This window comes from Chiloscyllium punctatum, chromosome 40 (genome assembly GCF_047496795.1).
Source record: "Chiloscyllium punctatum isolate Juve2018m chromosome 40, sChiPun1.3, whole genome shotgun sequence".
NCBI classification, from domain to species: Eukaryota; Metazoa; Chordata; class Chondrichthyes; order Orectolobiformes; family Hemiscylliidae; genus Chiloscyllium; species Chiloscyllium punctatum.
In genome coordinates this window covers 62,392,286-62,415,786 of record NC_092778.1, presented here as the reverse complement: position 1 = coordinate 62,415,786, position 23,501 = coordinate 62,392,286, and the positions used below count along the sequence as shown (strand labels likewise).

At 41.0% G+C, this 23,501-nt stretch overlaps 1 protein-coding gene across 1 annotated transcript in view; it reads right to left on the bottom strand.

The window, feature by feature from the left end:
* The window catches only part of dnah3 (dynein axonemal heavy chain 3), a 193,852-nt gene that overhangs the window by 80,180 nt on the left and 90,171 nt on the right, over positions 1–23,501 (bottom strand). The window contains exons 25-33 of the mRNA XM_072560097.1: positions 19,739–19,849; positions 18,244–18,358; positions 17,185–17,383; positions 15,393–15,501; positions 12,131–12,244; positions 7,644–7,820; positions 6,236–6,327; positions 5,231–5,450; positions 3,099–3,233 (exon numbers count right to left, since the gene is read on the bottom strand). Coding sequence (XP_072416198.1) covers positions 3,099–3,233; positions 5,231–5,450; positions 6,236–6,327; positions 7,644–7,820; positions 12,131–12,244; positions 15,393–15,501; positions 17,185–17,383; positions 18,244–18,358; positions 19,739–19,849 — 1,272 coding nt within the window. The remainder of the gene's footprint in view (positions 1–3,098; positions 3,234–5,230; positions 5,451–6,235; positions 6,328–7,643; positions 7,821–12,130; positions 12,245–15,392; positions 15,502–17,184; positions 17,384–18,243; positions 18,359–19,738; positions 19,850–23,501) is intronic.

The window sequence follows — 23,501 nt, the reverse complement described above, 5'->3', positions numbered from 1 at the left end:
AACAAAACATTTTTAATCAACTGCTTGGGCATGTTATGGAACACCTCAGGGCAGGTGCAACTCAAACCTAGGTCTTCTGGCCCAGAGGTAGGGACTCTGCCAGTACACCACAAGAACATCCAGAGGCTGATGCATTTTGACCTCTCACAGAATTGCAAAAGCATCAGAGCTGCAGCTACGTTTGTGAACAAAAAAAAGACAAAGGAAAACAAAAACAGCAATACTGCATACCTGAGAATATGTAGATGCAATACATTGTCAAGGTCAAAACTTGACAATAATACAGAATCATGACACAGTTAATTAAAAAAACATTTTTAATCAACCTGTTCAAACATGTAATGGCACACATTGGGAGCAGGTGAGACTTGAACCCAGATGCAGGGACTCTACCACCAAACCATAAAAACCTTAACAAGTAGGTTTACAAATCCATCGGTGATTGAAGATGGGAATAATTCTAAGGTTCTTGAAGGGGGTTCAATGCAGAAGGAATTTCATGAAGTGTGGGGTCAGCAAAGTGAGCAACCTCTGTGAGAATGGAATATAAAGATAGAGAGGACTTACAATGGACAGATATTGGAGGATTGGATCATATGAATTTGGACATAATGAGCTGCAGAGTTAAGGTTGAGCCTGTGGGGGTTGTGTAGATACAATGAAGATTAGTTATCAATGTACCGAGTGATTTAGAAATAACAAAGCAGAAAGGTGAAATATATCTGAAAACTAAATTGCTTACAAAATATATACACAAGGAAGTGTGTGTGTGTGTGTGCATGTGTGTGTGTGTGTGTGTAGGAATTTGGTGGAGATGGATATTAAAGGCTTAGATGCTTATTAAAGATAGATTAGATGGGTAGCTTGGGAAGGTTATGAAGGTAATGATGAATAGTGAATCACAGGGATGGATCATGTGGGAGAAATGGAAATCAAGAATGGAGTAATAAACCACTTCAAAGATCACTACAATTTGAAAAGCATGAAGTTAGATGTTATATCATAGGTAGAGTCCTACAATATATCCAGAGACTTTGACAGTCAATCTTGGTGTCGTGGACACCACTTAAGAAGTTCAAACCAAGGAGTAGATATGGAACTGAATGGCAATGATATATATTCAAAGTTTATAGTGGGGTAGAGAAAGTTAGAAACTCTGTTGAAAGGTTAATTGGGATCAATGATTGATTTTTATGAAAAAAGAGCTTTAATACAAAAATCTTATCAATGTGTTCTTCACTATTTTTATGTTGATTGCAAATAATGCAGAAGGACAAATTGTTGTTTTAAAACATAGTCAAGACGTTTTCAATACTAATGATTTATTTTGTTTGTGTACCTCGTTGATCCAACTAGGGTTAGGATTTTCCTTGGGGTCCTTATACACCTTAGGAAATGAAGCAGTTGGACAGAGGATGGTAACTGGAGTGAGAGGAACAGGATTGGATCTCAAGGTAAAAGATGAGTTGCATGAGGGGCAAAGGGGCAATAAGGGGGCATTTGTGGTGAATGAAAGCTGAGCCGAGACAAACAACATCTGAGGAAGGAAGTAAGCCTACTATTTAACAGTATCACAAGGGGTATCAGAGGGGAGCAAGGTTAAAGAAGCAATGGAGTGCCAAGTAAGTGTTGGTGATTATAATGGAGGGTGCAGTGTTAATGCAGCATTAAAACCACATCAGTAATCATTTCAAGAATGGCTTGAATGCCCTTTAAACACACTCTTGCCTATCCTTTTGTTCAATGGTGATGTTTGGGCACAGCAATGCAATTGACTAAAATACATGAGTTTCCAACATCTCCAAACACAAGCAAATTTTTGATGTGGAAGTGCTGGTGTTGGACTGGAATGGACAAAGTCAGAAATCACATGACACCTGTTATAGTCCAACAGGTTTGTTTGGAATCACAAGCTTTTGGAGCACTGCTCCTTCATCAGGACTCATGGTTTTTATGAATACATTTTGGCTTATTCATCCAGGTGTGTTGATCTTTCATAGAATCCCTACAGTGTGGAAACAGACCCTCCAGCCCAACATGTCTACACCAACCCTCCATAAAGTAACCCACCCAGACCGTATTATCCTATATTCACCCCTGACCAATACACCTAACCTACACATCCCTGAACACTATGGACAATTTAGTTTGAGTTGAAAATGTGTTGCTAGAAAAGCGCAGCAGGTCAGGCAGCATCCAAGGAGCAGGAGAATCGACGTTTTGGGCATGAGCCCTTCTTCAGGACTCATGCCCGAAACGTCGATTCTCCTGCTCCTTGGATGCTGCCTGACCTGCTGCGCTTTTCCAGCAACATATTTTCATCTCTGATCTCCAGCATCTGCAGTCCTCACTTTCTCCTGGACAATTTAGCTCGGCCAATTCACCCTAACCTGCACATTTTTGGATTGTGGGAGGAAACCAGAGCACCTGGAAGAAACCCATGCAGACACAGGGAGAATGCACAAACTCCACACAGACAGTTGCCTGAGGCTGGAGTCAAACCTGGGTCCCTGGCGCTGTAAGGCAGCAGTGCTAACCACTGAGCTACTGTGCTGCTCTATAATTTTCATTACTTTATGTCTCCACAAATTCTACCCTAGTCATGTGAAAGTTCACTGTGAAAGGCGTTAATTTATTGGCCTTATTTAGTAAGCACAGTAGTTTGTCTTAGTAAATTGACCATTTGTGAATCAACAATAAATCCTGAGGAGATGGTGCCACTCTTAGTAATTATCTCTGGGAATAAAAAGGAAGAATACTCTTTATAATTTGTGAGTAAAAACCGAAAATCCAGGAGAAACGCAGCTGGTCTGGAAGAGTTATTATTTTAGAGTCCAATTTTTTCTTCTTCAGGCTCATTATGTTAATTTTTGCCACAGAGGATGCCAGTCCTGAATGATTATCCCAGCAGCTTCTGCTTCTATTTTAGATTTCCAGCATTCAAAGTATTTTGCTTTTCTTTATCATTTGTAAGTGTTAAGGGAGGGTAACAATTGGAAAGGGAGGAATTATCACTGAAAATTCACAGAAATAAGCTCTGCCTCTTGCAAAAGACAAGCCAACAGACAGTTCATCAGCTTGAGAGAATTTAAAGTCACCTGAATAATCTTCTCAATAAACCAGGGAACAGGCTGAAGTTTCATTTTCTTGATGTTGGCCTTTAATGCATTTAGGAAAACCTCACGTTCTGGGACTGGGAGCTCCACACCAGGGAACAAGTCAGATATAATTCCCTAGAACAACAAGTGAGCGAGAGAGAGATTGTGTTTTAACAATGAATGATGTAGCTTTTTATTATAACTATGCACGCTGGCCCAATGATGCTTCCCATATTTCCCTTAGTATACTTAGACCTGGACTAAACGGTAAAAACCCAAGTAATTGCAAACCACTAGTCTGTTTGAAGTTTGGCATGACTCTTCTTCAGAACTTCTGAAGAAGACTCACATCAGATTTGAAATATCAGCTCTGTTTCTATCTCCACAGATGCTGCCAAATCTACTGAGTGCGTCCAACATTTTCTGCTTTTATTTCATTTTGCCAGGATCCACAGTATTTTGCTGTTATATAGCAATCAACCTATTTGGCCACAATACTTGCTGCAGTTCTGTATAGGGCTTTGGTAAAAGTGCACCTGGATTAATGTGTGCAATTTCAGACTCCCTATCTAAGACAAGATACACTTGCCATTGAAGGGGTGCAGTTTACTAGAAGTTTACTAGGCTGATTGATAGTGGGTGTGGAAGGACTGTCCTAGGAGGCGGGATTGGTTCAAATCGGTCTGTCTTCACTAGTTTAGAAGGATAAGAGGGAATCTGATTGAAATGTATAAAATGCTAACTGGGCTGTTCAGACTAGATGAAGGGGGGATGCTTCCTGTGGTTGAAGACTCTACAAACAGGGAACAAAATCATAGGATACAGGGTGGATCATTCAGGACTAGTAGCTGAACTAATTGGATTATAGATTATCCCTTTCACTTACTATGCAGCTGTTGACACTTTACTCATACCATCTGACACTTTTGATCACCTGCAAAAGCTTATTATTCAACACTCCAGTCACACCATTTGTATGGTCTTTTGATCTCTCTGCCTATAAATTCTGTGCTGCATGATATCTAAACACACCTTCCCCTCACTCCCCTGTCTGCATTTTGCAGGGATCATTCCCTCCAGGACACCCTAGCCCATTTCTCAACAACCAACACCAAGTCATTTTTCCATAGCACCTTCCCACGTAACCAACTGCCCCTTCACCTCCTCCCTGCTCACCATCCAAGGGCCTAAACAGTCTTTCCAGATGAAGCAGCATTTCACCTGCATCTCCTTCAATCTTGTGTATTGTATTTGCTACACCCAACATGGCCTAGTCTACATCGGAGAAACCAAACGCAGACTGGGTGACTGCTTTGGGAAACACCTCCGGTCCGTGCGCAGGCACGACCCGACCTTCCCGCAGCCGGTCCTTTTTACACAGCACCCTGTTCACCTGCCCACAAGTCTGTCCTCAGCAATGCTCCAGCGAATCACAGCACAAACTGGAGGAACAACATCTTATCGTCAGACTAGGCGCTTTGCAGCCTTCTGGACTTGATATTGAGTTCAACACCTTCAAATTGTGAACTTATTTCCGTTTCTTCCCTTTCTTTTAGCTTTGCTTGTTGTGTTCTCTGTCACCATGTCCTCTCTCCCCTCCCACCACTCCAGTGGTACTGTCTGTTCTTTCCAGACTGGCAGTTGTTCTGCCATTCTCACATTCCAATTGCACTTCACAATCTGCACTTCCAACACTCTTTCTCCCCAGCACTCATCCCCCCACTATCATATAAATGCTGTCTCTCCACACTTCCCATCAGCTCTGATGAAGAGTCATCTGGACTCAAAACGTTAGCTTGCTCTCTCTGCATGGATGTTGCTTGACGCCTGTGACTTCCAGCATTTTTGTTCTCAGTCATTTAATATTGTCACTTCTGGACTGTGCTCAGATTATTCCCTGCCTAAGGCCATTGTAGGTCTATTACAGCACACAGACTGCAGCAGTTCAAGAAGGCAGTTCACCAACACCTTCTCAGCCAAGGATGGGCAATAAATGCCGAACCATCCAGTGATACCCATATCCCAGAGGTGAATAAAAAAATTATTCGCTTCATTTTAGTATGCTAAATTTTGCAGATTAATAAGTGCTGCATTTCTTGTTTGAAACAGTCGGTTTTTTTTTCAAAATATACCTGAAATAGAGGCACATCCTGAGACAAAAATTTCGCCAAGTTCACATCCAACAAGGCTCGCAACAGCAGAACACTTTCATTTTCTTCCGGGAAGTTCAACTTCAGATTTCCAGCTGCCGTGAGGACTGACTTCACTGCACGCATCCCATAATCATAGTGATGCTGTGATGATAATTGTTCAGAACACAAGCGATAGGTGGCTACAATCTTCTGGGAGAGACTAGACAGGAGAAGAGTATAGGGCAAACAGGTACAGAGAAGAGTGCAGCCAACAAACTACTGTGTTATAAATGTTACTTTACCGTGTCTAAAGAACTAAGTTCTAAGAACGCACAGAGTTAGCAGTAAGATTGGTGACAACATTAGACAGGAGAGTTACATCATCAATAACAATTTAATGCAGCAACTCCACACTTAGCTTTAGTAAAGGTCAAGTTTAAGTCATATTGTCTGTCTGAGAGCTCAATGTAAGGAGTGACCCAAGAGGGAAACTATGTGCAGATGGGTAATATCAACTTCAGGTGATCAGCTAGGGGCAAGACTGATACATTGGCAACGTGGACATGTGACATCAGTAACCAATGATGTAAATGCAATATGGGTATACACTTGATGTCCCAAAAATGTCAATCCAGTTATTGGTGATCTCTGATGATGGCCTTACCAAAATATGTGGGGTCTGGTGGTACTTATGGCATGTGGATGTCACTGGCAAGGCCAGCATTTGTTGACCATCCCTAATTGCCCTTGAACTGAATGGCATGCTCGGTCATTTCAGAGGGCAATTGGTAATCATTCACATTACTGTGGATCTTTCTTCAGTTCCAAAGAAGAGTCACACTAGACTTTACATGTTAACTCTGATATTGTCTCCAGAGAGGATGCCAGACCTGCTGAGTTCTCCAGCACTTTCTGTTCTTTTTATTTAATTCAGATCTCCAGCATCCACAGTATTTCGCTTTTCTCACAGATGAGACATGCTTAGGGCCACAAGGATATCCTTACCTTCGCGAATCAATGAAACCCATGGAGTAAAGAGATATTTCACCAATCAAGGCATAGTCTGGGACCATCATAGCGACTGTACGGAACAATGCCTGGAAAATTACAGCATCGAGTGAATTTTAAAATATTCTACAGTGTAAAAGTATGTCAACTGTGCTTTGTCTGTCTTGTCTTCTGTCATTGTTTCCAAAATTGAAGTATTGACTTCCAGTAGGTTGATCAACATTTCTAGATATTTGGCAACGGTTAGCCATTGCCTTCAGCAGGACCGCTAGTTGGGACACTCTCCCATTCTGACGACCTGCCCTCAGGAAGGAGTTACAAATGGACAATCAACCTGTTTGACCATGTTATGAATTCACCTTCCACAGAATCACAGAAGTCTCATGGCACAGAAGGAGGCCCTTTGGACCATCATGCCTACACCAGTTCTTCAAATGAGCATCATTTCCTAAAGCCAATCTCCTGTTTTCTCCCCAGGCCCTTGCATGTTACTTTTATATAAATAATCATCCAATTCCCTCTTGAATGGCTCAATCAACTTTGCCTCCGCCACAATTCTAAGCTGTGCGTTCTATCCTCTAAATACTTGCTGAGTGAAAAAAAATTACTCACATCACACTTGCTTCTTTTACACATTACTTAACATCCATGCTCTTTTGTTCTTGTTTTTTTAATAAGTGGGGACAGCCTCTAGTATCTACTTTAACCTGCCCACTCAGATCTCCTCTTCTCATGTGGAGTATAAGATCCCTTATACTCCACAACCATCTGATGAAGGAGCTGCGCTCCGAAAGTTAATGCTTCCAATTAAACCTGTTGGACGATAATCTGGTGTTGTGTGATTTTTAACTTTGTACACCCCAGTCCAACACCGGTATGCTGTATAAGGCTATCATTCGATAACTTTGCTTGTTTTATAGAACATGGAACAGTACAGCACAGTACAGGCCCTTCAGCCCTCGATGTTGTGCTGACCTTTTATCCTACTCTAAGATCAAACTCACCTAAATACCCTTCATTGTACAATCATCCATGTGCCTATCCAAGAGTCACTTAAATGTCCCTAATGTCTCTGACCCTACTATCACCACTAGCAGTGCATTCCACGCACTCACCACTCTCTGTGTAAAGAATCTACCTCTAACATCTCCCTTAACTACAATACATGGACTGCAGCAGTTCAAGAAGGCAGCTCCTTTTCAAGGGCAATTAGGGATGGACAATAAATACTGGTCAGCCAGTCACATCCCATAGGTGAACGATTTAAAAAGTATCTTTTAAACGTCTCTGCTCAGTTTGTTTATATGTCTGCTCGGTACTACTGTTTCCAAATTTAAGTTAGCGATGAGGATTACTTCCATACTGTAACGCATCATAAAATCAGAAAAGAATGTTTGAGATTTACCTTAAGGTTGTCAGGAAGTTCAGCTCGTCCTGCATACCCAGGATTCATGGTAATGAAGACCGAGCAGGTCGGATTGAGAGAAAGCTCTGTTCCCTCAAAGTAAAATGTTTTGAGATTACGCATAATTGCTTGTTGGATACTGAGAATCTGTTGTGCAACTACAGAAAGCACTTCCACCTAGGGATCGAAGCAACAATGGAAGCAAGTCAGAGTGAGTTCAGCTATGTTGAATATCAAGAAACTAGAGCAAGGCTGAATGGTCTTTACTTTAATGCTAGGAGTGTAATAGGTAAGACTGGTGAGTTAATGGCTTGGATTGATACATGGAAGTATGGTATTTTGCCATCCCAGAAATATGGTTGAGGGAAGGACTGGATTGGCAACTTAATATTCCAGAGTATAGGATCTTTAGGCAAAATAAAGGATGGTGTAGAAAGGGTGGTGGCGTAGCACAACTAATGAAGAAGTCAATTACTGCAATAAAGAGAGATAATATCTTGAAATGGTCCTCAAACGAGGCTTTGAGACAGAACTTAGGGAAGGGTAAGGGTGCAGTCACATTACTAGGACTGCATTATAGGCCCCCAAAACATGAGCAAGAAATAGAGATGCAAATATGTAGACTGTTCACAGAGCCGTGTAAGAGTAATAATCGGGGTAATTATATTTGGGGGTTTCAACTTTCCCATCATAAACTGGGATATACATAGTGATAAAGGTTTAGAAAAGGCAGATGTCTTAAAATGGATCCAGGGAGTTTTTTATATTAATACATAGAAGGCCCAACAAGAGACAGTGCAGTGCAGGATCTGGTTCTGGGGAAAGAGGCCAGACAAGTATTCAATGTGGCAGTGGGGGAACATTTTAGTGACAGCAACACGGTACAGTTCAAATATGTTCTGGATAAGGAAAATAAAGGCCTGCAAAAGATGACTTTGGATTTGGGGAAGGCAGATTTTATTCGAATAAAGCAGGATCTGCTCATAGTAGACTGGGAACAGCTCCTTACAAGTAAGTGTACAGCAGAGCAATGGGGGCCATTCAAACAGTAACTGGGGAAAGCACAGGTCTATCATGTACCTTTCAGACAGAAATGTAGGAGCAATAAGTTCAGTGAACTCTGGATGTCTCAGACAATTCAGGACTGAATGAGGAAGAAGAAAAGGGCTTTTAGCAAGTCCAAAAGGAATAAATCAGCTGTGGCCCCAGAGGAATACTGGAAGTACAGGAGGGAACTTAAGAAAACAAATAAAAGAGCTTAAAAAGAACTTGCAAACAAGATTAGGGGCAATCCCCTAAGATATTTTATAAATACATTAAAGGGTAGGGGTTAAACCAATGAAAGAGCAAGGTCCATTAGAGACTAAGAGGACCACTTGTGTTTCAAACCAGAGGATATTGGAAGTGTGTTGAATGAATACTTCTGTTTGGTCTTCACTCTGGAAAAGGCGAACATAGGTATGGACTGTGTTCCCTACGTCAAGTGCATTATATTGTTTCTGCTGAAGCGCTTAGCAGTAACTATCAACATCCAGTTACAGGGAAGTTTAATGATCTCATATAGCGGGAGCACTGAAAATGACCTCAACACATCTGAGTTTATGAGGGGTCAGAAAGAACAAGTGAGAGTATCCACTCCAGATTGCCCTCTTGTGATCTCCACCGGAAGATGAGTGAAACTGTTCAGCAAGGACTGGCTCAATTGCTGCTCTTTATTTTACCCTCACTGTCATGATGGACAATACCCATTAATATGATCCATTGGGTCAATATCCTGGAGAGCGGTTGTCACTCCCTGAACTATGCACCAGCTCCTATTCAATAACACAGGACAGTTTAGCATCAAAGTCCGCTGCAGGAATTGAGCCTAGACTTTTCTCTCTTTCACAGGATGTGTGTGTTGCTAGCAAGGTCAGCGCTTGTTATTTATCAAGGTAAAAACAATGACTGCAGATGCTGAAAATCCGTATCCGTTGCTCCCGATGTGGTCTCCTCCACATTGGGGAGACTGGGCGCCTCCTAGCAGAGCGCTTTAGGGAACATCTCCGAGACACCCGCACCAATCAACCAAACCGCCCCGTGGCCCAACATTTCAACTCCCCCTCCCACTCTGCCGAGGACATGGAGGTCCTGGGCCTCCTTCACCGCCGCTCCCTCACCACCCGACGCCTGGAGGAAGAACGCCTCATCTTCCGCCTCGGAACACTTCAACCCCAGGGCATCAATGTGGACTTCAACAGCTTCCTCATTTCCCCTTCCCCCACCTCATCCTAGTTTCAAACTTCCAGCTGAGTTACTGTCTCCTTGACTTGTCCGACCTGCCTATCTTCTTTTCCACCTATCCACTCCACCCTCTCCTCCTTGACCTATCACCTTCATCTCCTCCCCCACTCACCCATTGTACTCTACGCTACTCTCTCCCCACCCCCACCCTCCTCTAGCTTATCTCTCCATGCTTCAGGCTCATTGCCTTTATTCCTGATGAAGGGCTTTTGCCCGAAACGTTGATTTCGCTGCTCGTTGGATGCTGCCTGAACTGCTGTGCTCTTCCAGCACCAGTAATCCAGTGCTTGTTATTTATCCCCAAATGCTCTCTTAATGGTTTGCTGGAGCCACCATAGAAGGCAGCAATGAGTGAACCACATGGGTCTGGCGTCACATGTAGGCCAGACCGGGCATGAGTGAACCAGATGGGGTTTTCCAACAATCAATATGTCAACAAGCAATCGTAGTCAAAATTACTGAAATTTCCATCCATTATTCATTGAATTTAAATTCCCTCAAGCTGTAGTGGTGGGATCAGAACTCATGTTCCCAAAGCATTAGAAGTAGGTCATTCAGCCCATCAAGCCTGTCCTGCCATTCAGTACAATCATGAGTGGTCAAATACTTCAATACCTTTTACCCATCTCTATAATCCTGCCTGTAATTGGTAATGCAACTAGTCTGGGTCTCTGATTACTAATCCAATTACATATGACTGTGCCATCCACTCTCTGTGCAGTTCTGAAAGAATGCTTAATCTCCTTCTCATGCATATTCTAACTCATTGAGAAGTTCACCATCTGGTTCCAAATAATCATGAAAGGTAATCAAATTCAACATATTTGGCATATTGTCCTCATCTACAAACTACAGACCTGTCCATTTGACATCAATCGTGGGAAAACTGATGGAGGCCATAATACAGGATATATAATAAATATATGCCTAGAGAAAAATACTAGGCAGTCAACAGGGCTTTGTCAAGAATAAATCCAACTGAGTTATTTGACAAGGTGACACAGGCAGTGTATTTGGACTCTCAGAAAGAATTTGATACAGCGCTGCATGGCAGGTTGGTTAGCAAATTAAAAATGTTTGGGATTGATGGTTCCTTGACAGGATGAATTAAAAAATATGAAACAGAGGGTAGGTAGAGCTGGGCATTCCTCAGAGAGGAGACGAGTTGAATTTGGTGTTCCCCAAGGATAATTATTCGGACCGTTGTTTTTTCTAATATATATAAAAGATTTGGAGATGGGTGTTAAGTCCAAAGTCTCTAAGTTTGCAGATGATACTAAGCTAGGTAGAATAGCAAAATTGTAAGGATGATGTTGAGTGACTTCAGAGGGCCAAGTTGGTCAAATGGGCAGTCACCTGGCAGATAAACATCAATGCAGGGAAATGTGTGGTAATTCATTTTAGAGAAAACGTGGATAGATAATGTAGGGTCAATGGTACAACTGAGAGGGGAGTATAGGAGTAGAGAGACCTTGAAGTTCACATGCATAATTTTCTGAAGGTGGCCAGGTATGTTTAAACAGTTATTAAGAAGGATTATAGCATCATTTGGTTTATAAATAGAGGCATGGCATATAAAAACAAAGAAGTGATGCTACACCTCAACAAATCATTGATCATACCACATTTGGAGTATTACATTTATTTCTGGGCACCTTATTTAAGGAAGATTGTTAAAGCTCAAGAGAGAGCGCAAAAGAAATTTACTAGAATGATACCAGAAGTGAGGGATTTAAGATACAAGGGAAGATTAGAGAAATTGGGCTTATTTTCTTTGGAGTAGGGAAGATTAAGAGAAGACCTTAATGAGGTGTTCAAAATGACGAACAATTTTGACAGAATAAAGAAGGATATTCTGTTCCCACCAGTTGGTATGTCAGTAATGTGGTGTCACAGATTCAAGATTGTCAGCAAGAGACATAGGAGTGAGATGAGAAGAAACTTCTTTACTAAGAGAGTTGGTAGGATTTGGAATGCTCTGCCTGGGAAACTGGTGGAGGGGGATTCCATCTGAGGTTTTAAAAAAACTGGTTATATATTTGAAAGTGATGAATTTCAAGGGTTACAGAGATAGCGCTGGAGAATAGGACTAGCTGGGTAGCTTTTTTAGACGCTAATACAGACACAATGGGTGGAATGGCCTCCTTCTGGTCTGCAGTACTCTATGACTCTATGTGTCTATCTGTCTTCATCTCTTTAATTACCTCTATTCTGTTGAACTCATCAAAGCAAGCCCAAGCCCCAGCTTGAGCAAGACCCTTGAAAAATTTCCCCATGGCTTTATAGTCCAGACCATCAGAACAGTTGAAGACCACGCACTGCAAAGAAAAGTGAGTGAAGTTAAATTCTAAACTGAACAGCAACATCCAACATAGGGCAACTTTGTGACTGCCACCATTACAAGTGGCATATCTGCAATAAATTAATGATACAGAACTTGCTGGGTAAGTAGTAGTGACACAGTTGTGGCTACATTGAGAAACCCTGTAATTTGTGGTACAGAAGAGATACTGCACTAGCTGCAGTTTGCCACAAATTACTACACAATTTACACCATTCAGCCAGTAGCCTCATTTGCTATCAATTTCTCTCTGATGTTATATTTGCGCTGTTAAACTTTATCATAGAAAATTGTCTCGTATTTAATGATGAGGTGATAAGATTAATGATCCTGCCAGCTAGTCTGCACCACCATTTAATAAAAGCAAATTACTGCGGATGCTGGAATCTGAAGCCAAAAGAGAAAATGCTGGAAAATCTCATCAGGTCTGGCGGCATCTGTAAGGAGAGAAAAGAGCTGACGTTTCGAGTCTAACAAAGGGTCAGTTAGACTCGAAACATCAGCTCTCTTCTCTCCTTACAGATACTGCCAGACCTGCTGAGATTTTCCAGCATTTTCTCTTTTGGTTCCACCATTTAATAAATTCATGGCTGATCTGATTATCCCACCTTCCTGTCTCGACTTGAAGACATTTCACCTCTTTGCTTCATGAGAGTTGATTCATCTCTCCCTTTAAAATATTCAAGGTCTCTGCTTCCACCACCTTTTGAGGAAGAGGCTCCCAAAGACTCATTACTCTCTGAAAGAAAGAAATTCACCCCCTTTCTTTCTGTTTTGAATGGGCAATGCTTCATTTTTAAACAATGATCCCTTGTCTAGAATCTTCCATTAAAAGAAACATCCTCAATCCTGTTAAGAGCCCTCGGGAAGTTGAAGACCAGGAGGAAAGTATGGCCACCAACGATGGAACAATTAGAATTGGGAATGCAGAAAAAAACAGATTTGAAGGAGTGTAGATATCTTTAAACCTAGTGGCACTTGCAAGATTACAGAGAGACAGAGCAATGTGGCCATCAAGAGTTTTAAAAGCTACAACAATAACTTCAAAATCAAGACACTGCTGACTGGAACAATTATCCCAGAAACGAGCAGTAAGTGCTGGCCTAGCCTCAATGCCCGCATCCCACGATCAAATAAAAAAAATCTAAAAATGTTTTTATTTTCTCTGTTGATTTTGAAATGAGTTGCCACAAAATGATCTAACTGGCTACATGTTTGGAGTAAAATTATCTTACGCTTTCATTCAAAACACAGATCATTAAAGTTATATTTTACAAAATAAAACACCCTTGCCCTTATGATTTTGTGTATTGTTCCACAGAACATATACCATAATCTTGGGTTCTGAAGTTTATTTCCAACTCTAACTATTTACATGGCTATGATAGTCACAGATCTGCAGAGTTTAGGTTCTGTCGTTACTGATGTTCCTGTACATTACATACAATTAGCTGAGTGAACATATTACATTGACTCCATGATGAAGGAGGCAAGGTGACTTTATATTAGAACATATCATTGTGTTGTGGAACTGTCTTAAAGATACAGGCCTATTTGGTCTGTAAGCTATGCTGTAACCACATATAAACCCTTTTGTAATTTGCTTTGCGAGTGATACCCATCTGGATTGCATTTTTTATCATATCCCACATCTCTGCCCACGTCTGCTTGCCACACTAAAAGTAACCATCCTCATACAATGTGCTGAAAATCAATTTAGATTAGAGAAAATTGTTTCACTCTTTTGGCATATTCTCAATACAAACAACTTTTCACCAATAATTGTGATTTGGATGACTATTCCTTTAAAATTCAACTACATAAGTGTCCAGGGAGTGTGTGTGGGGCTGGGTCTTCAAGTGAAGTTCGCCAATCCTTTGTCACAATGAAATTCTCCACTTAACGCATGAGATTGGGGTTGGTTGGAAGTGTAAAAACGAACAGATCCAGCAGGTGGGTTGAGGCAGAGGCCATCCACTGCCAAATTACACAAACAAATATAATGCAGTGAGTGAAGAATCAATAGCCTGAATGGTCAAATGCTGAAATTAGAGGAATATTGACTATGTAAATAAAATATAATTTTAGTCTATGTATTTTTGATTTTGAAAGGAATTGCTGCACTTCTAAAAGCAAGTTACTGAAATTCAGTGTATGTGGTTTTTACACTCTCACTTTGTTCAAGCAGTGTGCGTACAGTGAGATTTGGCTGGAAACATATAGCTGATTGATTTGTGCAATTGTGACTCGTCATGGATGCTAAAGATCATCAGCCTGATAGCAACTGTCTGATTGGTTCCTTAACAGCTGAACAGCTTGTGGGAGTGAACGATACGGTGAGAAACATTTGGACTGCTGGAAGGCCAGTTGGTCTCTCTCTCTCTCTCTCTCTGTGCAGAATAATATCCTGACACCTGAAAAAAGTCAGTTATGTTCTCCCACTAGTTGCTATAAGCTGTTCCCTTTAATTAGTAACTAAAATACTTTGTTGTTAATGTTACAATCACCCTGTACCTCCTGAGAAGAAACAAAAAGAACCGAGAGAAAGGAGATGGATGAACAGAAAATCCTGACAAACAAAAGAAGCATTTCAGAGAATCTTGGAGACTGGTGATTTTTATCTGTGGTTTCCATTCCCAGTTATGTTTCTCTCCATACATAAAACCATTTTTTGATTATCTGTGTTTTTCTGCATATAATTGTGGAGATTTAAAAAGGTGGTGGGGGGGGGCGTTTAGAGTTTTAACTAGTAGCAGTACATACTTGCTTGTGATTGAAATGTACTTGTTTGGAATAAATAATAGTTCTTGTTAAGTACAGGTACTTGGTTTTCTGTAACATTGATTGTAAATCAGGGATTTTGTGAACTTTGACTGGATCATTGACTGGGAGTAGTAGGGCTTTCCTAAGTGGGTCATAACAAGCGGCTGGAACATTAAAGATCTGAAACATAAAAATGGAAGGACAGCAAAATCAACTGAAATGGAAAATGGGATTGTGGGTGTGGGTTTTGTATAAACAAATGCAACGAGGAGGGGAAATTGTTCTCATTTCAGTAGAAAAACCATTCAAAACAAAATCAAAGAGCAGCAAATCCCCACGTAACATTCTGTGATAATGGTTACCTGCTTGGCTACAGCTTTTGCTAAATCCTTTGTAGTTTCAGTTTTGCCAGTACCAGCAGGCCCCTCTGGTGCTCCTCCAAGGTTTAATTTCAAGGCTCCCATTAACGTCCTAGATACATCACAAGAAAAATACAATATGGATAATCAGGCACCTAAAGATAATACATGGATCTTACGGATTCAGTCAATTACCTACGTTCTGTGTCTACAGTAATTTTGCATGATATTACATTTGGCGTGCTTCAGTCTATAGCAGTGTAGAACAAAGAGGTTACTAAGACTGGTAAAGACAAGATGCTCCTTCACCTATAAAAATGTATACTACCAAATTTAAAAATTTCCATTGACAGTAAATCTGTCATGTTTATACCGTGTTATTCTGACCAAACTTCCTGTGCCACAAGAGAACGCTACCAATTGGCAACTGGCAGGTTGCTCCTCTGTTCTGATGATGTGCTTGGCCAACAGCTGTCATTTTTGCTTGGCCACAGTGATGGAAAACTCTCTTCCAGCAACTTTTTATTGGCTCAGATGGAAAAAGTACAGGAACTGTTGCTGTTCAAAGAGACACCACAGTATAAAAAGGAACATTGATGATAACAAAACATGTGCACTTTTGCACTGATTAAAACAGGATAAACACTGTTCAAACAATCACCCTTTAAATTTGCCTTTAATCTCAAAAGGAAATTTACAACCAAGGTTGAAATATTACCAAATACCGACAACTTTGAATCATGGTCTTGGTGCTCAATGGGAACTGATTTGAGAAATCCCAAAACCATACCTTTGTCTGAAGGACACATATATTCCACAACAATGCCAACTTGAATTAAAATCAGCCTGGAGGAACTCTGTTAAAAAGAATATCCTCAGACCTCTTTGGCTTATAATTTAATCAACATAAAAAATAAACATTTATTTTAATCCCAGCCACACCTTTAAGAAACTGCATGAACTTTGGAAAAGTTCAATATCTCTGAAAGGGATCATTTCAGGCTAATAACTAAATAGCACCAGTCCACAAGATTCTCTGAGAAGTTCCTTTTGTTTGCCAGGACATTCCTTTATAAACCAGAGATCACAGAATCCCCACAGTGTGGGAGCAGGCATTTTAGCCCATCGAGTCCATACTAACCCTATCAAAAGCACCCCACCCAAACCTGCCCCTCGATCCCATTCCTGTAACCCTACACATTTCCCATGGCCAATCCAGCTAACTTGCATATCTTTGGATTCTGTTCATCAATCTCCTTTCTCTATGTTCTTTTCATTTCTTCACAGGAAGTATAGGGTGATTGTGACGTTAACAACAAAGTATTTTAGTTATTGGTTAAACTAATAACTTTAATAATTTCAGATTAAAGTTTAAGCAAAGTTTGAGGGCCAGAAGCAAACTGATAGATTAGCCAATTTGCATTCTATACACCAATATCTTGTGTAAGTAAAGCCACCATAGTTCCAGAGAACTGCTTTCTCATTAGAGAGAGAGAGGCAGCTGGTGGTGATTTAACCTGAAGGTCACTACACCTCAGGTGAGGGGCATGGTCAAGAAGGTGAAACTGAACTTGTGCTGGTGGTGTCACTCTGCATTGCAAATCAGCCAACTGAGCTAACCGGCCCCCAGAAATAGTGCAAATCTTCATGCAATGGCAGTCTTTGTGAAGATACAATAAATCAACTTTTATTTATTCTCTGCCCTATGATGCCAAAAAAATCCTATTCAACAATTCCTTCCTTGAAAATCCAAAGTTCAATTTGTTTCAGAGAAATAATGTGAGCTATCTAGTACCTGTAGCATCGATCAGTGAGAGGTGTTATAACAAGTCTTGCAGAATTACCCAGGTATTCATAGCCATAAGTCAGAACAGTGGTGATCATTCGGACAATAACATCACTCTCTTCCCAGTAGTATCTCAGCTGTGAAATCCACATAAAATCATTGAGGCTTGCTACCTTAGCATCTGCTAGTTCAGAGACCACATCACGTGCTGCAGAAACAGAACATACAATGGGATATGTAGGGCACTATTTAAACATAGTTTTCCTCTCAATTTCTCCTTCTCTTTCTCTTCTAAGGTACAAGAACATATCCTCATAGGGAGGCATTTCTAAAAATGTCAAGAGTATGTGGTGCTGGAAAAACACAGCAGGTCATGCAGCATCTGAGGAGCAGGAGAATCGACATTTCGGGCAGGAGCCCTTTATCAGGAATGACCATAGAATTTCCATAAACTTGTTCACACCCCATTGTGCTCCTCTACTATCTGAGAGGGTAGATTAGATTCCTTACAGTGTGGAAACAGGCCCTTTGACTCAACAGTTCACACCCACCCTCCAAAGAGTAACCCACCCAGACCCATTTCCCTCTGACTAACGCACCTAACACTAGGGGCAATTTAGCATGGCCAATTCACCTGACCTGCACATCTTTGGGCTGTGGGAGGAAACTGAAGTACCCAGAGGAAACCCACACAGACACGGGGAGAATGTGCAAACTCCACACAGACAGTCGCCCAAGGCTGGAATCGGACCTGGGACCCTGATGCTGTGAGGCTCAGTGTTATCCACTGAGCCACCATGCCGCCCCCTAGTTGAGGCAGGTAACCTCATAGCTTCTAAAAAGTACATGGATGAAAACATGAAGTGTCATAAAATTCAAAACAACGTGCCCAGTGCTGGAAAGTGGGACTACAGTAGAGTTAGTGTATTTTTGGAGTTGCAGGCTCAATGGGTGAAAGGCCCCTTCTGTGTAATTCTATTATTCATTGACATTGCAATATTGTTGAAACAAACACTTACTGTTATTTCCTCATGATTACTAGAGACTATAATTAGTTATAGCAATTACCATGCACATCAATGACAGTGAGGGCACCGAGAGTCATACGCTCTCCACTTGATAGCTTTCCACGCACTAACTCCACAATTTCATTGATTTGTTCATTGCTTTTCTTTAGATATTCCTTCAAGATAACAAGAATACGTCGAGTTATTGATTCAATCAAGTGGTGTAGCAATTGAGAAAAAATGTGATCTTTAAAAGTAAAATCAAAAGTTAGTTTTGTTCCATCTGCTTTAGATTTTTCCATAAAGGTTAAGTTTATTCAAATAAAGGACTTCCAAGTCTTCTTCGATGTTACTAAACCTGTTTGCCTTATACATGAGCTGCTTTAATTGTAATATTGAATATTGCCTGATTACAATGTTTCAGCATCTGAATTATTCGGCTTTCTCTGTACTTCCTCTAACCCCAACAGCTGTGTTAGCACCAATAAAACAAACAGCTTGTAGGTGGAGGAAACCTGGAAGGTAGTTCAATGGTCATCATTCATGAGTTGCTAAGTTGATCCTTATGATCATCACAATGGTGATTCCCACTCACATTTCTCCAGATGCTTCCATTGGCTACCAAGAGACACAAAGTGTCTGGTTCACTTATAAAAGATATCTGACCTATCAGGTAAAAGTCACAGTTTACAACAGCTGCTAAGGGAAAGAAAACTTGGTTTTTTTCAACTTTCAAATGGTCAACTACGTAGACAGCTCCTCAGCTGATGGAGATCAAAACACTTTACTGTTCAGTTATCTGGAAACTGATCATATGGTTGTTGGCAAGCAAAAGGCTTTTGGCATCAATAATTGGCCACTAGTCCATAGACCAATCAGCTCCTTGATGCCATCCAGCTGTATCTGTACACAGAACTCATAAGCTCCAATTAATCTACAACTTCTTCAATGTACTGTTTGTTCATACAGCTGCTTACACAATGCTTATCGTAAGTGTCAGGTCACTTGATTTTCAAAAGAGTAACAATCTTTTAAAACACTGGTCTTAAAACAGTTCTTTCTAATTTCAGTCCACAATTTTAAAAAGCACAAAATTAAAAAAAGACAAGGTATCTACTCAGCCAGTGCACAATTACAGAGGGGACAGTGGAATCTAGAAATTCTAATGATTTGAATTGAATTAGCTTTATTGTCACATGTACTTAAATGAATACATGACAAGTTTATAAATTGCCACTTCCTATGTTATCTTAGGCACAAAGGTACCGAGGTACAATCCTTAGTTACAGAATAGAGAAATGAAGAAAAAAAAGTTGCATTACAGCTATACACAATATAACCACTGGTCAGAAAAAAATAAGGAGCAAAATTAAAAAGAGAAACATCACAGTCTCTCTCCAAAGGCTGCAATCTTTATTCCATTTCCCAATTGCAACAGTTACCTTTGTCTCCTCCTTGCTTCCTCACCTTGCAAAAACGTCATTGTTTACAATCTATTGTTAGTTGTGACTTAGTAATCAATAAGGAATATGAATGAGAGCATATTTTCATCTTACTGGCAAGGTTCCATCTCTTATTGCCTCAGAAACCTCACTGGTCCAGTAGACTGTCGACACTGATATCACCACCTGCCCAGGCCACTGAAGAACCCACTTGTTACGAGGAAGCTATAAATTGCCAAAATAAAAACAGGCACAAAAATTATTTTCTATTGAAAGCAAGACATTTACTTTGTGATCCATAGATTACTTTGAAATAAACCAATGTCTAGACCAAGTTCACTTCCTTGGAGATATACAACAAATATTTCCTCTAATCCAATATTTTGCTACATAACTCAAAGCTTATGTTTAAATAGTTGGAGCTATTATAATGTTCCATGATCTAGTCTGCAGTGGGTCATTGTAGATACTGTCACTTATACTCATTTGCTTGTGAATATAGAATAATATATTTCATACAGCTTAGATGAAGGTTATTATGCAGTATTGAATCTGAAATAGTCAATAACCAAACAATAAAACAACACTGTTATAATCCTTACTGGAGATGCCGGTGTTGGACTGGGGTGTACCAGGTTATAGTCCAACAGATTTAATTGGAAGCACTAGCTTTCGGAGCACTGCTCCGTCATCACAACTACCCGATGAAGGAGCGGCACTCTGAAAGCTAGTGTTTCCAATTAAACTGTTGGACTATAACCTGGTGGTGTGTAATCATAATCCTTATTGACATTGATATTATTTTAAAAAAAGGTAAGAGATTTGCCATCACCAACTCAAATGATCATGCAAGTTTCCACATTTTAAAACTCTTACTTTAAAAACAAACTTAAACTAACATTGATTAAACATTATTTAATAGGCAATTAAAACACTAAGCTACAGAAAAGGTGATCTCTCTTAAGTTACTGGAAATGTATGCATTCTACAGGACTCTCAGCAGAAAGGTAATCTGGTAACTATAATCTCATGCTCCTCTCACAAATGGGATCTCTTCTCTCTGTTTCACTAAGGTGAGATTTCTAGAATCCCCTTTAAAACAAAGTCACTGCTCTCAATCCTCTGAGCATAACTCAATGGATTTCCCATTGCAAGGTTCCCTATTGCTCTTAACTCTTCACAATCTGAGTTTCTTCAAAGAGGGTTCCACCCTCTTTGCTGCTCTTTAAGCGGACAATTAAATGCCCACCTAAGGGCTTCACCCCATGCCACTGGTATTACCCGAGCAGCAAGTGTGGGCACATCATACAGGGAGCATGATGTGCAACACCTACAGAGGGTCACTTGCAGGCTCCAAGCTTCTTGTTCAAAGGCATTCAGTGCCCGAGTGAAGAACTTGGCATTGAGATAGAAAGGACCTGCTGAGAACCATGCTCCCAACACTGTTTCCCCCACAGCCTGCCACTTGATATAATGAAATGACTCAATTTACTGTAAATAAAATAATGGTAATCGAGAAAATGAGGCAGCACTGTGGCTCAGTGGTTAGCACAGCTGCCTCACAGCACCAGGGACCTGGGTTCAAATCCACCCTCAGACAATTGTCTGTGTGGAGTTTCCACTGGTTCATCACACAGTTCAAAGATGTGCAGGTTAGGTGAATTGGCCATGCTAAATTGCCGTGGTGTCCAGGGATGGGCGGCGCCAGGGACCTGGGTTCAATTCCTGCCTTGGGCAACTGATGTGGAGTTTGCACATTCTGCCCGTGTCTGCATGGGTTTCCTCCGGATGCTCCGGTTTCCTCCCACAGTCAAAAGATGTGCAGGTTAGGTGAATTGGCCATGCTAAGTTGCCTGTAATGTTAGGTGCATTAGTCAGGGGTAAATGTAGGGGAATAGGTCTGGGTGGTTGCGCTTTGAAAGGTCAGTGTGGACTTGTTGGGCTGAAGGGCCTGTTTCCACACTGTAAGTAATCTAATCTAATCTAAAAGAATAACCATTGGCTATGCAGGGATGGGGTTGATCAGGGTGGGTTGCTCTTCGGAGGGTGGGTGGGGACTCAATAGACCAAATGGCCTGCTTTCACCCTGCAGGGAGTCTATGAATTTAGTGAAAGTAAAAGTAATCAAAGCTTCAGAGACCTGAGGGTTTCCATTCTAATTATTTGAGGAAATTGGTGACGAAAGCATTTGTTCTTTCTTAGAATGTGGGTGTCACTGGCCAGGCTATCAGTTGTGGCCTACCCCTAATTGCCCTGAATTGAGTTGCTTGTGAAGCATTGCAGGGGCAGTTAAGAAGCAGCCAGAAGAAGTAAAGATGGCAGATTTTCAGTGAGTCAGGCAAGGTTTTACAGCAATCAACAATGGTTTGATGATTGCCATTATACTAGCTCTTAATTCCAGTTTGTATGAAGTAAATTTAAATTTCATCATCATGGTGTATATAACTCCATGAACACATATCCCCAGTACATTGTTCTCTGGATTATGAGACCAATGAGAACAGCACGACCTCTCCTAACGATCTCTAGTCCTGATCTTCCCAAGATTTCATGATTCAGACATTGTCCCTGTGGCTTAGAAATTGTCATGTCTCTAGATCATTTAGAAATGGTAAGAGATGAATCAGGAAATTCCAGGCCTCCTGGTCCAAGTTACTAGAAGCTATTGTTAGAGTAGAGTCACTGAACACTTGGCCCAATACGAAGTGACCAATGAAGGAGCATTTATGATGGGTGGGTTATATGTAATAAAATCTGATTGCAACAAACCTAAATTGCCATGCTAAATTGCCCGTAGTGTTAGGTAAGGGGTAGATGTAGGGGTATGGGTGGGTTGCGCTTCGGCGGGTCGGTGTGGACTTGTTGGGCCGAAGGGCCTGTTTCCACACTGTAAGTAATCTAATCTAATCTAATCTAATCTAATGTGAAAGACAATGAAGTCAAATGGATGTTACCAGCATGGGTTTTCATAAAGCAAAAGGACAAAAGAGTGAAAATAATCAAATTGTTTGATTATCATCAGCTTTGATGTACTTGATGTGGAAAGCTAGTAGATTATCTAATTGAGGCATTTAAAATGATTAAAGCAGTGTAAAAGGTAGAAAAAAACAGTTTCTCAGGAATACAGGACAAGGGGTCAAGCCTTTAAAGTAAAATCAAGTCCACTGAAGAGTGGGGTCAGGAAGTACTCGTTAAACAAAGTGGAAATGTGGAAATCTCTCCATGGATTAATTTCGACATGCCGATATTGGATTGGGGTGTACAAGGTTAAAAATCACACAACACCAACAGGTTTGTTTGGAAGCACTAGCTTTTGGAGCGTTGCTCCTTCATTAGGTGGTTGTGGAGTACAAGATCGTAAGACACAGAATTTATCGCAAAAGTTTAGATTAGATTATTTACAGTATGGAAACAGGCCCTTCGGCCCAACAAGTCCACACTGACCCTCTGAACAGCAACCCACCCATACACATTCCCCTACATTTACCCCTTCACCTAACACTACAGGCAATTTCTGGATTAGTGGTGCTGGAAAAGCACAGCAGTTCCGGCAGCATCGGATGCTTTTCCAGCACCACTAATCCAGAATCGGGTTTCCAGCATCTGCAGTCATTGTTTTTACTACAGGCAATTTAGCATGGCCAATTCACCTAACCTGCACATTTTTGTTTGGACTGTGGGAGGAAACCGGAGCACCAGGAGGAAACCCACGCAGACACGGGGAGAATGTGCAAACTCCACATAGACATTTGCCTGACGCAGGAATTTAACCCAGATTTCGGGGGCTGTGAGGCAGCAGTGCTAACCACTGTGCCACCGTGCCACCCACAATGCACACATATACGCACCCTATCACAGACACTCATACCCCCACACC